The 14678-nt window shown below is 50.0% G+C and overlaps 1 protein-coding gene across 4 annotated transcripts in view; it reads left to right on the top strand.

Annotated features, from left to right (window-relative positions):
- The first annotated feature begins 1252 nt into the window (after positions 1-1252).
- Positions 1253-14678, top strand: part of UCKL1 (uridine-cytidine kinase 1 like 1) — a 40607-nt gene continuing 27181 nt past the window's right edge. For 2 of the 4 annotated variants that reach the window (XM_074969481.1, XM_074969482.1), the window contains exon 1: positions 1253-1361. In XM_074969481.1, coding sequence (XP_074825582.1) covers positions 1291-1361 — 71 coding nt within the window. In that variant the 5' untranslated portion in view covers positions 1253-1290. Of the gene's footprint in view, positions 1362-9786; positions 9889-14678 lie in introns of those variants that run through there. The other 2 variants (XM_074969484.1, XM_074969485.1) reach the window with 1 other exon arrangement.

Here is a 14678-nt window from a genome sequence, read left to right as displayed (position 1 = left end):
AGACATTTTACCCTTTTGCGTTCTTTTCTGTTCCAGTATTTTCTTCTGTCCCTTTTGAGTCTCGAGTTGCATTCATTCAGATTTGCAACTGTTTGTGGGAGAAGGCATTCCAGTAACCTTTGTGATCGTGGAAAGAGAAATCTAATGCCCTGATCCTGCAAAGCCATGTGCTTAGTTCTACGCACTGTGTCTTCAATGGGACCACTCCTGGGACGTAAATTCCACAGAATTCTTTGCAGGATCAAAGCTTCCTAACAATCAACCACATTATCTACCATCTGCTAATTCAGTTATGACAGCTAATGTATGCATCATTTCTGCATGAGCTAATAAATAAAATACACCTGAAGAGTGCCGAGATCAGTCATAGGCTTGAAGGAGGAATTACTGAGTGGAATTCTATGACTTGAGACCAGACAAGATGATCACCATGGCCCCTTATGGCTTTAAAAATCTATGAAGGCTCAGAATGGAACCCAAGTTCTGACGCTTAATTTAATAATACAGTAACCATTTGCTGTTAACCCACCGCTGGTCACACACAATAGTCTAAGAATATACCCAGCTCACGTGACTTAACTTCCTTATAGGACTTGCTGCAAGAGCTGCCAAGTCTCACCCATCTGGGGAGGGAAGCTCATTGCTGATTATCGTTGAGGCAGTTTTCAAAGGCGCTCTCAGCACTGAAGGAATGTGCAGCGTGCCACCGAAGCACGTTAACTCTCACATGCAATTTTGGGAGATCTCCCTTTTCCCCAGTTTTTCCCGTTTACCACAGGGCCTGGTTGTTGACTTAGCACATGGTATAAAGTTATACAGCTCCAGCATTTAGCAGGGCTGATTTTGGAGGCTCACTGGTAAGCAGCTCTAGTATTTTGCAGGCCCGGTGTCCTCTCCCTCTAATATTTTGCAGGCGGACGGCTCCGGCATTTTGCAGGCTCGCTAGTGCACGTTCTGGTCCTTTGCAAGCTCTTTTTACATTTAAACCCACCACAGGGCTTTGTGTGGCCAGCAGCATCCACCTCCTTGCTCTGCACCCCATGACCTCCAACCCGCCCTTTCAGTTTCCTTTCCTTGCACGGTCGTTAAGTTTCCTCCCCTGCAAAAAACTACGACTCCCATGATGCAAAGGGCTCCCACCCTTCCGGCGAGTTGTAGTCCACCCCTGGGCTCCTCGCCTCTGGGAGTAGCGCGTTCGCTCCCGCCTGTGAACTACAACTCCCATGAAGCCCTGGGGCGTAGGGAGCGTCCCGCCCCAGCCCCTCTCCCAACAGCTGATCGCGAAGCGCAATGGCTGCAGCCGCCGGTGATGGCGGGGGAGAGGGAGTGAATGAGGAGAGAGGCGCGCCAGGAGACAGCAGGTAACAGGGCGCACTGGGGGGCCAGGGGCGGCCCCTGGGGGCTCTTTGGGGTGCAGGAGGTGGGTGTTTCCGTGGCTTGTTTGTGCCGGGGTAGGTTGCCAGGGCAAGGCTGGTGGGGCTGGAGTCCAGGCAAGGCAGGACAAGCTCCCCTGAGCTCTCCAAGGGGAAGGCTTGAAGATGCATCCACTTTGCCCCTGCAGTTTGCTGTGGTGGGGACTTTCTGAGGAGCCCCGGAGCGCGGTGGATCTGTCTCTTCTGCATGGGTACTAACCATCTCCCCGGCACTCCCAAGGGGCAGGATTTGCCCTAGGGAGCTTGTCCAAACTTTCCCTTGCGTCTCTGTCTTGCAAGGTGCTGTGCACCTGATAGGCACCCTCCTCCCCAGAGCTGGCTGCATTTCAGTGGGGCAGCATGGAGAGCATTTGGAAAGCGCCCTGGGGATACTTCAGGGTGAAAAGTGTTTGTGTTTCCACTGCCCTGTACTGGGCTGAATCAGGCCTGCTCAGCTGCCTGGGTGCCAGAGGCCCTACGTTGCTAGTAGAGATTCTTCTTAAACTCAAGAATCTGGGGCTAGTACAGGAGAACTGAGTTCAAACTCAGCTCTCCGCATGAAGCTCCAAATGCTTGTGATGAGCTCAGTGATAACGGTGGAGTGCTCAGTGGGCTTCATGCTTTTTGCAGGGGTCACTATTCAGAACCATACAGTTTTACATTATGACAGGTTTCAGAGTAGCAGCCGTGTTAGTCTGTATTCACAAAAAGAAAAGGAGGACTTGTGGCACCTTAGAGACTAACCAATTTATTTGAGCATAAGCTTTTGTGAGCTACAGCTCACTTCATCGGATGCATTCAGTGGAAAAAATGAAATCCACTGAATGCATCCGATGAAATGAGCTGTAGCTCACAAAAGCTTATGCTCAAATAAATTGGTTAGTCTCTAAGGTGCCACAAGTCCTCCTTTTCTTTTTACGGTTTTACATTGTAAATGATAGTATCATATGCCCTGCACTCATTAGGGAATAGTGTGGTACCCTTAATTACTTGCAAATCTCAACTGTAAATATTTAGAGGTGACCAGTGTATGCATCACAGACTGCTCTTGCAAGGGTTATAAAATCTGCAGTTTGTTCTTCTGGGGTGAAATTCTAAACCCTCTCCTGCCCTGCCCCCTCCCCCCTCCCCAAAGTCAATGGCAAAACGCCCACTGACTTCAGAGAGGTCAGGATTTCACCTGATGTTTATAAACACAACTGGAACCTTTCTGCACTTGTGAAATCTTTATCTGTTGCTATCTTGAAAACTGTGAAAACGATCTCTGTGTTGAACTCTTTCAGTGAGGAAAGATTCTAAGTGGGTGTTAGTTTCACACACCTCAACATTAGCAAAGGGTTCTAGTCTGCATACACAAAACCAAGGAATTAGTCACTTTCCTTCTTGTTGCTTTGTAAAATGGTCAACAGATTAAACTGCCCTGAGGATTAGCTTTCTGGAAAATATTAAAGTTTAGCTGTTTGCAAATCATGTGTGCTTTTGCACATGTGCACACACCCCTTCCAAATATCATGCACTGCAAAAAGTGTCTTAACATTTGCCATCTTGGAAAAGAGGTGTGTATATTTTTTCCCTACTCACATAACAGAAAAATGGGTGGATGGATTTTCGTCAAAATTTCTTTAAAAAAAAAAAAAAAATTCTTTGGTCTGAGACCATGCATGGAATATACCAGCTCTAGAGGTGAAATGTTCAGAACTCTACGATGAGTGTCTACAAACGATATTTATAATAAATGCTGCAAAGTAACGCTTACTACAGTGCAGTGCACCCTAGTCTAGTGTTTGGAGCAAACCCCTGGGGATGTCCAGAGTTCCCATGTGTTCTGCTCCAAATTAGTCAGCCGCGTGACGTGTGACTGTGGGCAAGTCACTAACGCCAAATCTTTCAAACCTGGGGGCTTAGGTTTTTCAGAGATGCTGAACGCACTGATTTCCAGTTGAGTCCGTGACAAACAGACCACTTACTTGGGGGGAAAGAGAGACTCAGGCCCCGGCGTTTGAAAACGTTGCCCTTAACCATTTCGTGCCTCAGTTTCATCAACTGTCAAATGGGGCCTATGAACACAATGAGCTTACCAGAGGAAGGAAGTGCATTACTGAGTAATAGCTAGAGAAGCTGATGAGTAGTTGGGTTGTACAACAATGGCTGTTTTAACCAGGTAGTCGGGTATCAGTTACACTGACCTCATGGTTTCCTGTGTCCAAGCTGTCAGAAATGCAAAAATGATCAGATCATAAACTGTGGTGAGAAGGGTGCATTATTTTTGAACTTCATTGAGCTTTGATAATCAAAGTTATTAACAGAGAATAAACAAAAGTGCGTGTATTATTCCACGGTGCCTGGTTCTCCTCTGTTATACCGGTGTAGGGGAATAATGATTCCATCACACTCAAGGGAGTCACTCCAGTGGAAATGCGGTGTATGTTTGTGGCGGATCGGGCCCATGATTTTTCAGTGAATGGAGCCCCTTTCGATGATTTGCCTTATGTGAACACTCCTTGCTGGCCAGGCGTGGGTTCTCTTCTCAGCTAGCAGCAGTGACTCTGCATTTTTTCCCCGTGGACATGAATTTTGCATTCAAGTTGCTTCATGATTGTGGAATGGTGTTGCCATAGAAGGAAGTGGTGGTACCGTTGACCTCTGTTGTGGTATTTAAATATTTGGACATTTACCACTAGGGGGTGCTAGTGCCATCCCCGTAAACGTGTCCGGAGCCGCAGATTAAGGTGCTGCTGCTGCAGAGTGGAAACTTTTTAACTCTTTGGACTCTGGAGCATTTTCATCCTGTGCAACTGGTGATCCGGACTGGCTGTACCAGCGGCTCTGCCAGTGTCAGGAGTTGGGTCCTGCCTCTCACCAGGAGAACGGGACTCTATCCCTATCTCCCTTTCCCTGTTCTTGGGGCAGGTTAGCACTGCACGCACCAAGCCACAGTTACGTGTCTCGCTCTGGTGGTCGTGGCAGTGGGAGGGTGCAGAACGCTACTTCCGAGCTCCTCCCTTCTGCTCCTGGGCTGAAGCTGCTGCTCTGATGAGCTGGCGGGGGCCAGGGGGGGCTGGGGGAAGGACTCTGCTCCCTTTCTGTTGTTAGGGAGGCTCAGTGAGGGAAGAGGCGCGTCTACCCTGTCAGTTCTGCACACACAGCTCAGCGCTCAGCTTTTTGCTAGGCGAGGCAGAGCGCTTCAGTTCTTGGTCCCAATCATGAAAACAGTTATTTACTTTTGCCAGTTATACTTGCTGGTTTCAGCCCTGCTTTCTATTAGCCTCATGCATCCTTGTTAGGAGTTTTCCCCACCAGCGTAACTACGACAACGTGGTTACACCGGTGCACGTTTCTCTAATGTAGTGGAGGCCTCAGTCTGATGGGCACCCAGCAGCTGCATGAGAGGAGTTCAGGGGACTTGCATGTGTCCTTTAGACTCTTTGATTGTTTGCTGATGTCTCTCCTATGCACCCGCCCCGGAGCAGAGGCTCCTGTGTGCAGAGACAAAGGTGGGTGTCCCCCTCTAAGGACGAGAGGCCCTTCATGCTTTGGCCCTGGGAGCTCCAGCCGCCAGACTGTTACGCTGCAACTGATGGGGCTGTCATGGAGAGAGATGGGTGTGACAAGAAGGATCAGAGGTGGCTCCTTCCTCAGTGTTAATGCAGCCCAGGAGTCTGAGCAGGTGGCAGGGCTACAGTCCGGCCGGTGGTTAGTCTCAGAGGCCTTCTCTCGCTGTCATTTCACCGGTAAATCAGCCTCGCTCCACCAGGCTCAATGGAGCTGTGTCGGTTTGCACCAGCTGAGGATCTGGCCCTGACAAACGCATAAGGTCCCAAATGGCTTGGAGTCGTGGTGTACAATTGTTACAGTCTGGTGGGGGGCTGTCCTTCACATCCCGAATCTCTCTCTCTTTTCCCCCCCCACCCTCCCACTCTTTTGGATTGTGACATCCACCACTCTGTCATGAAGGGTCAGTAGAAGAAATAAATGAGACAGGGTTTATACAGGACGTAGTGTGTTCTGCCCAGCCAGCGGTGTGAGCCAATGCTACATTCATAGCAGGGCCCACTATAACTGGTTCACGCACACAGGCCCTGATCCTGGAGTTGGATCTACGTGGGTGGTCGCCTGCTGCGGTCATGTATGGACACGAAGGCCCACGTGGATCCAGTTGTAAGACTGGGGTCACAGTGACCAAAACAGGAAGAACCCTCGTTCATTTCAGCTTTATCCTAAAAATTAAAGGAAAAATAAATGATTAGCATTTTCCCAAAATCTGCATGAACGTGCTGGAATGAAGGCAAATTGGGAAGACGTGACTCTAGCATTTATATTGAGTGCATGTCCTATTATGATAATGTCTGGCCATTTTAATAGTCAGTGTGCAACACCAGACACAGACCATCCCCCACTTTTATGAACACCCCTCCCTCAGCATCTGCATTTCACTTACACCCACCCAACGGCCGTTGGGCTCTCAGTCGTAGAACTAATATAATATAGACATGATGACCAGTATCTTACACTCGGACACTGCTTGTGAGGCCAGCTAAGAGCAGAGTTGCTGTGCTCCCATCAGCCTAACCAGCTGTAAAGGGAAGTTCACAAGCATCTGAAAGGTACACATGCTAAGGAGGCCGAGGGATTGTTTAAAGAGGGTCAAGGAACAATGGGGCGAAATTAACAAGAGAACCTGTTTCAAATCTCTTTTAAATCTACATTCTTTGATTTTCACAACTAACCCGTTGCCACTGCTGGATGAATCGACTGGAGGAAACGTGGGTGCTTCTGACGCAGGTTGCCAGCTCTGATTATTGTATTGTACCGCTATATTTAGGGGAGGGAGGGCTTCCAAGTCCCAGGTCTTGGACCTCATTCTCACTTGCTTGCGTGAGATTCTCGGCTTGCATTTCTTTTTAAAAGTAAGTTTCTAGCCCTCCTGGGCCACATCTACACCGGAAGCACTTTGGCAGTAAAGGAATATCGGTATGGGATGGAAGCAAAGCTCTTCCTAGTGTGAATGCAGCTATATTGCTTGGGGTGGACAGTGCTGTTGATCATTCCTTTCAGACTCTTCCTGAAGGTCCGCGAGCTCTTTGGAAGGCAGTCTATGTTGCCAGAAAGTGCAGTCCTTAGAACTGCCTTCAGACTAGATTTGATTTGATGCACTCCTCTTGTGTACAGCCACTGAGTCTTTGTTCAGAGTCCAAGAGGATTTGCAAAGATGGAGAATGTTGTTGTTGGCATGCTTTTAAAACAACCACAGCATAGAATGAAGAAAGGCGATTTTGTCTGACTCTTACTAAATTAGGAGCTAGATTAGACTGCGGAGTAGACTCTGTCAGGAGAATAGGTGAAAGCCCCGTCATTTGGCCATTGAGACAAAGACCGGAAAAAGGCTCTGATGTTCGCTGTAAAGAACAATGAAGCATTGGTGGGGAGGGCTCCAGCTTTGTATGTCTTTTTCTTTAATGGGAAAGAATAGAAATCACCAGGGAAAGATTTTATTTTTAAACTTCTGAAAGGGCTTTACAGACACGGGGGAGTTTAAAATAAAATTACAGCGCGGGAAAAGTTCTCCGCGTGTTCCTTTGAAGTTCACCCACTCTGCCGTGCGATTGGCATCATTATTTAGTGGGGAAGGCTCAGTATAATGGCTTGAGTTAGGGCCGCATTGTCATCTTTACCTTTGAATTCCCTTCCCTGTGGCTGTGTGTCGCAGTTTTACTGTTATTTCAAGCAGGGGTTTGGGGCAGTTTCTTTTTGTCTGTTTCTTTACACGTCCTCATTGGTCCAAGTGTTAGTGATTTGATACATATTTCAGGGTAACATTCTCTTCTGTTAATCTAGCTGTTGGGCATTGGTGCTATTGTTATGTGTCCTCCATACTAGACTAGGATCCCAGTGCCCCGAAATCCTATTCACCCACTCTCGTGCACACTCCTGTTTGTTTCGGAGTTGGGCCTTTGTCTCCAGAGACCAGTGCAGCAGGCCATTGAGTGTTGAAATATCAGAGACCGTTGCAGTTGGGCTTTCAGACCCCACAGCTTGCGTGGACCAGTCGGGGTGGTGGCTCCTGAAAAGCAGACACCTGAAGTGTCGTACCTGCCTCAGCAAAGGAAACCAGCTCAGAGAGGTGCGTTACGGCCTTTAAAGGTCACTCACAAAAGTTGTCTGTATTGCACTGGTGCCTGAAGGGCCCCAAACAGGATCGAGGGCCCCTTGTGCTGGACAGGGCTGCAGTGTTCTTAAAACCCACGTTCCTGGCACACTTGGAGCAAATGCTCAATGCCTGTCCCCTCAGGTGTACGGAATAGCCCCTCTGCTCCGAGCCTTCTTTTGGTCTGCCCTTCCCGCTCTCCAAACACACCTCTTGGCCCCCTTCTTCCCCACAGCCTGGCGGCTCCATTTTTCAAAGCACTTAGGTTGTCAAAAGTCAAACCCAGAATTCCTAGGGAGGGTTGGCCGGAGGCAGCTGTTATGGGTGCAAAACAAAGGAAAAACTTGATCAGAAAGTCTGTCCAGGGGAGCAAATCAGGACCCCAGTTCTGATCAATCTGGGTTGTGGGGCGGCAGGGAAAGCTTATTTAATATTCATAATCTGGATCATAATCACTGCCCATGTGAGGGGTGAAAGTCCCTAATTATTATGGGTGTTTACCCCAAACTTGTTGTCTTTTCTCTTTGTTCGAGTAACGTCCCTTTTGCTTTGGTGACACATCAGCCTTACGTACACCGGTGACCTCGGAGCAAGGCCCGGATGTGTGGCACACAGCCTGGCAGGCTCTCATGTGCCCTGGGAAGGTGTATACAGCCCGTATGTTGCACCAGACACCTGCTGCTAAGTGGCTGAACGCTTCTATATCCTGATGCTCCTAGTCCCCCAACCCTTACCAGCTCTGCTGTGCCAGCCCGTCTGTGGTCCTTTGCCTAGAATCCTCCCCCCTTCACACTTCCCCTCACTCCCTGTGTTCAGTTTGCTAATTCCCCTCTTCCTGTACTCCGATGCTCATTCATGCCTCGGCTGCCCCTTGGCACCTGCTGGCAGTCAGGTATTTCCCCAGGCCCAGCCACATGGCCCCATGCCTTTCCCCATGTACGGCTCCGTCCCGTGTTGTTCTCTCTGCCGGGAGGATGTGTTAAGCTGGGAGAGGAGCAGCGGGTGGAAAATTGCTGTCGAAATGGCAGGGCTGGCGTAAAGCACCTGGCAGCAGGATGGCTGAGAGTGCAGAATGCAGCGGCCTCGTGCATGGGGGGCGAGGGGCGTGTGAGGGGGTGTCTTGTTTGCGTGGTTACCCATGGCAGGGGGTGTTGAGTTTCACAGACTTGTTTATGCTGGGGCTGGAGGCAGGTCAGGGGATATCAGGAGACCTCCGCAGCTGCAGATCCACCTCCAGCAACAGGCTCGGCCACAAGCTGGGAGCTCGTCATAACTTCCCTGCTCAGAGTGAATTTGAATTTGTAGCCAAAAGCCAGAAGGCTAGGGGCTGCTGGCTCCCTCCCCTGCAGAGCTGGGGTCCGCCCCAGGAATGCCAGGGCAATATTAATACCCCGGCTCAGCTTCTGGTGATCGGCTGCTTAGCACAGAGAGTCTCTTCTGTCCCCACTGGCTCTTGTTTGGGTATTAGTCTACTCATTCCCTAGGGGGAGACTATCTGCCCTAGCAATGGGATGGGCCAGCTAATCCACTCGCTCTGATCCGTTCCGAAGGACCCCGGCTCCCCCCCAGCTGCAGCTGCAGCTCTCTTTATCCAGACACTGCTACAATTGCTGGGCTGGGGGAGTCGGCCCGTCACTTACCCCAGCAGTGGGGCATCCTCGCGGCTTCCCCCAGTGAGCCCAGACTCTGAATGTCAGCAGCAGGTGAGTGAGCCCTGTCCCAAGCCGCGGGTCTGTCGGTCGGAGTGAGGGGTGGGGGGAAGAGGAGGTGCTGCTGTCTTTTTTTTTAAACAACGTCCGTGCTATTAATATCAGGTAATGAACATAATCTCCAGGATAAGTGATCCTCTTCCCAGGCGTGCTGGCCGCTCCGGGACTCTGCTGCTGGTGCTTTCTCTCCTCCCGCTGGCTTCCTTGCCCAGCCCTTCACTAACACCCCAGCCCCCTAAGATTTCAAAGCAAACCGTGCTGAGTGTCTGAAACCCTTCCTCCAGCCCCACGGGCTCTCTGGGGGCAGGGAATAGCCCCACGCAGGACTACGTTGGTGTCATTTCTCCAGAGTGCTTCATTCACATGGCAGCCCTGTTACAACGTTAGTGCCGTTCAGGCGGCCATGTGACAGGCAAGCCAAAAAATACACACACACACACACACACACACACACACACACACACACACACACACACACACACGCGCGCTAAACTCCTGAAACCCATCCCTCCCTTGCCCCCCACTAGAGACTGATTCTGCAGCAGCTGGGTGGAATGAGCAGCCCCCCAATGTATGCGGGTGTCGGGATATCTGGCTGCTGGGCCCTCGGGGCTGAAGGCAGGTGAGTGTCGTAGTTTGGTTGCTTTGTTTTTTTTGTTGTTTTTTGTTTTTTTTTTAAATCCCTGTTTGCCTGCGAATGAATTCGTAGCACCTCTAGACCTGAAAGCACCGTGCCTGTTTGTCAGAGGGCTGGGAAATTGGAGACAGCAGCTGGGAGAGAGAGAGCAGCTTTGCCCAGGACACGGTGAAACCTGTGCAAAACAGCTCCTCTTGCTGCAGGATTTAGGGGTGGCTATTGTTATGGCGGGGGAGGAAGATAGCTGGGAAGAGAGTCTGGCTCAATGGTTAGGGTTAGCATGTTGCAAACAGGGGTGGGATTCCCCTTTAACTCACTGGCTTTGGATCCAAGGTCAGGAGCTTTACTGGCTGTTAGGGGGAAGGAGAAACTGTGATTTTTTTTTCCCCCAGGTTGGGAGTGTTTGGGAAGTGTGTGAACTCTTTTTCCTACTGAAAATTAAACCTGCTGCCTTTTTAAGTGGCCCAACCTTCGGGTGGGGGTGTGTGTCTTCTCTTTGGCCTCTCAACCCGTCTGATCTTGTCCATGATGCCAGCTGGTCCTAAAACTAATCAATGGCAGTTTGAAGCACAAAATGCATTGGGATAGAAAGAACTAAATTTTAAAAGGGGGAAACCCTAGGACTACCTGAGACAAGGGGCAAAGTCTGAACTAAAATTGGAAGCATCCTTCTCCTGTCCCCCCTGTATGATGAGTAAATTGAGTGACAAAGAAAAGCTACATTAGTTTGTGCCAGGATTAATTTCCACAACTAATTCCCATCTTGCAGCAGAGTGGGGCTAACAAATCAATCACCAACAGGAGTGCAGTTGATTTACTCTCCAAGATCAACAGACAGCTTTGTGGGACACCGGTGAACGAATTGCACTGTGGTGTTTCACACTGGTAAAGGAATTGGAATTATCCCTGGGGCTTGCTCTCCCCTCCCCCGGTCAGGGCAAGTGGGATTAGGTGGGCGGGATTTAATCTGGAGTCCTGTTTGGAGGAAGGATTGTGGTTGAGAATCAGAAGGAATCTGCAGAGACAGGAGAGAATTTTGTGAGGTTGGGAGTGTTGTGATGAGCATCCAGGGCTGTGTAGCCAGAGCATGTCTCTATCCTTCATCTGGTCAGGTTTAATGTTAAAAGCTGAAATAATACTTCCCTGGTTTATCCAGAATCCCCGTGTCTCTGAGTAGGAGGGGATGGGGCAAAGGGCAGCAAGGAAGGAGAGGAAACTTCTCTGTCTATCCAGCAGCAAATAATAATTTCACACTCTTCATACCTGGCTCTTCTCATCACAGATCTCAAAGCGTTTGGGGAGGGGGGAGGGGTTAGGATCATTCTCCCCATTTTACAGATGGGGGGCATGAGGCATGGAGAGAGGAAGTGACTTGTCCAAGGTCTCCTGGCAGGAACAGAACACAGGTCTCCTGAGTCCCAGTCCAGTGCACAAGTTACTAGGCCACACTATGCATTACCCAAATACATTTGGGAGGTGCCCAGCCTTCCTCGTATTAAACTCTTGTAGCGTTTTTGGGCTGATGTGACGCTTTGTTTTTAACTGGAAATTCCATCTCCCTGTCCCACCCAAGACAACATACCATGGTGGGCTGTGTCGTTCCCCTGTGGCTTCCTGGATTGACTTCATTGGAAACAAGCTCCCGCAGAGGGGACGTGTCCCACCAGGCTGTACGTTAGGGAGCAGCCGAGAAAGAGGAGGGGTTACTTGTCCCTGGTGTGTCTCCACTCCCCTCCTTTGGGAATAGCAATGAGAAGGCCCAAGTTGGGGAGCCACTGAAGGGGGTGGGGTATCCCCGATGTATCAGAGCCCTTCTTTGAGGTCTAAGCTGAAGACCAACAGGGGAGACAGTAAAAGGATCGTTCCTGGTCTCTTCCGTTCTCCAGACCATTATGCTTCAGATATAGACTGAAGTTCTGGCTTTGTTGAAGCCACCAGCAAAAGTCCCATTGACCATGGGTGGAACCAGGATTCCACCCCCGGGTTCTTTTGAAATGTTATGTCGAAGCCTGAGTCCTGCTGGTTTTCGACAAGACTTCGGCTGCGAGGTCACTTAGTTACTTTTAGAAACGTTACCCGTAGAACTGTGGGCACGTCACCGTGGGGAGAAATCTACAACCAAGACCAATCCCCTTCGCGTTGTGTAGGTGGCATTAACGCTGGGCTTTCCTAGTCATTGCTGAGCCAATGGGCTTCACTTTGTGCCTATTTCAGGATCTACAATTTGGTGAGCAGTTCTGGGGAGGATGACCTTGCATTAGTCGTTATTTACTGGTGGCGTTGCGATGGTGCCTTGGGGCCCCAGTTGCAGAGCAGGACCCTGTTGGGCCAGGTGTGGTACCCAGACAACGGTAGATGTCTTTAGAACTGAGCGATGCTATAGTGCCCCATAGGCTTTGAAATGCTTTCTGAGGACCCGCCACACCCCACAAAGCACCTGGAGCAATGCTAGAGTGCTCCCCTGCAACTCCCGGACCGGGCAGTCCTTTAATATGGCCTACTGTTGTAATTCCAACTTCCAGCAACGTAAGCCAAGCAGTGTAGATGTCATAAGTGATCGTTCTGAATCAAATTATTTCAAATCTCTCCAGAAACCTCAAGGCCCAATTTCTTCTTCCTAATACAAAATACAAATTTTCTTTTTACAAATACCTTTCATATGGCCTTGGGCCATTACCCAGAAATGACTATAGCCCCCTTGCCTAAGGGGCAGGATTGTGTGTGCTAAATGCCCAGGCTTGTTGCTGTTTCATGTTACAGCCAGCCAATATCAGGGCCCCACTTAGATTATTTGCTCTTTGAGGCAGGGAACCATTGTTTGTTCTGTGTTTGTACAGCGCCTAGCACAATGGGCTCCTGTTCTATTACTAGTGTTGCTAGGCGCCACTGCAAGACAACGAATTATTATTCTGTTTGAATGCTGTACACACGTGGTAAGACTGTCCCTTCTGCAAACCTCTTACAATCTAAGTAGGCAAGATTGAGGTATAAGTAAGGCTACATTTTAGTCACGGGTATTTTTAGTAAAAGTCATGGACAAGTCACAGGCAGTAAAAAAAATATTCACAGCCCCATGACCTGTCCATGACTTTTACTGTATACCCCTAACTAAAACTTAGGCCAGGGGGCTGCGGGTGCTCTGGGGGAGCACCCCAACCCCCTGCTCCAGCCCTGATCCCCCTCTCACACCCAGACTGATGCTGCTGGCCCAGAGGCTGCCCGGCTCTGGGGGGACAGGGGTTTCACTGTGCTGGGCTCCTAATGGTTTGAAAGAGTAGGAGCAGTTGTAATGTTAGGCATCTGCGCCAACTGCAGGGGTCCCAAGGCAGCGAAGGGCCCTCTGAAAGCCAGATCCGACCCGCCAGGTGTCAGCTGCTCTGTTCTCAGTGCCGGCCGGGGCTCAAAATGGTGCCCTCCGTACGGCGTGATCTTGCCCACGCTGTGCGTGTGAGGTCACAGGTAGGGCCCAGAACTGAGCTGTGCAGGAGGCCCCCACGGGACAAACACTGCCACTGAGGATGAGACAATCCCTGCCCTGCCAAGCTTACTACCTAGAACCCCACCCTGCCCAGAGAGCCCTGCACCTGCCCAGAGCCCAGCTGAAGTTGCCCACTAGTCTCACAATGGTATCGCTGATACTGAGAGTGAGAAGGGCTCTGGTAGACAGGATCCTGTGTTCTCCATCGGTAAAACTCCCTTCGCCGCTTCAGCATCATATCCATCCCCACCCAGAGAGCTGCGTTTGGAATGTAGATGAAACGATCATTTTCCCCTCCCTGGTAAATAACAATCGCGCCTTCGTCATCTTTGTTTTTATCGAGCTGGAACGTCTCTGTTTACGCACCAGCATCCTTCTCCGGTGTCAGCACCGCTCAGGGAATCGCGGGCACTGTTTAATTGCTGCTTCAGGGACCCCCAGAGGAGAGCAGAACAGAATGCCTGGGCGGGCTGTCTGTGCTTTTCGCGCGTTCTCTAGGCGGGAAGGAGTCCTTCAAGTTGATACAGTCTAGTGGACTTCCCCTGTCGGCCTCACCTGTTTGTGATCATGGTTTTTAATTCTCTGTTCTGGACGTTTCTGTGTGGGCAGATTCCTGCACCTGGATGCAACTCCATTGAAGTAAAGGAGAGGCAGGGGCTGCCCACATCATTCTCTGGTCAGATGTGACCTAAATAGAGGAAACAGAGAAAAGGAAGGACAGCTGTTATCTGAAGCCCAGAAAGGCTACGTGAGTCACTCAAGGTCATGCAGGGAATCCGTGATGGAGCTGGGAACTGAACCTGGATTGCTTGATTCCTGGCCCTTTGCCTTACCCACCAGCCCTTTCTCCTGCTAGCTAAGACAGCAAGATTTACACCTCTTCACTGTTCATTCTGTGTAGCTGCAGCAGGTGCTTTTAACATTTAAACTTTCATTTGTGCTTTTGCTGAGGGTTTTCAGACCAAACTTTGACCAGATTTAAAATTGTTATAAGCAGGTTGGGAGAAAAAGCTTAAAAAAAACCAAACAAACCCATAAAAACTTACCACTGGGTAACCAAGAAATATAAAAAACCCCAAGCCAGTCCCTTGGTGTTGGACTCAAAGGATCATGCTCTTCGTGTTGGATCTGCAGCGGCTACCATGCCATGTCCACCAGAACCTGACTGCCACAGTTGGTACTGCCAGGGGTCCGTCCTGCTGTTACCGTCCGGATGATGTAAAAGTTGTTAAAGGCGAGATGGTTCTGTTTCTGCTCCATTCAGACCCCAGGGAGTTGGGGAAAGGGAGAGGTGGGG

Source organism: Natator depressus, chromosome 13 (assembly GCF_965152275.1).
Source record: "Natator depressus isolate rNatDep1 chromosome 13, rNatDep2.hap1, whole genome shotgun sequence".
Classification (NCBI taxonomy): Eukaryota; Metazoa; Chordata; order Testudines; family Cheloniidae; genus Natator; species Natator depressus.
Note: the sequence above shows the minus strand (reverse complement) of the source record. Positions and strands in the feature narration are given on the sequence as shown.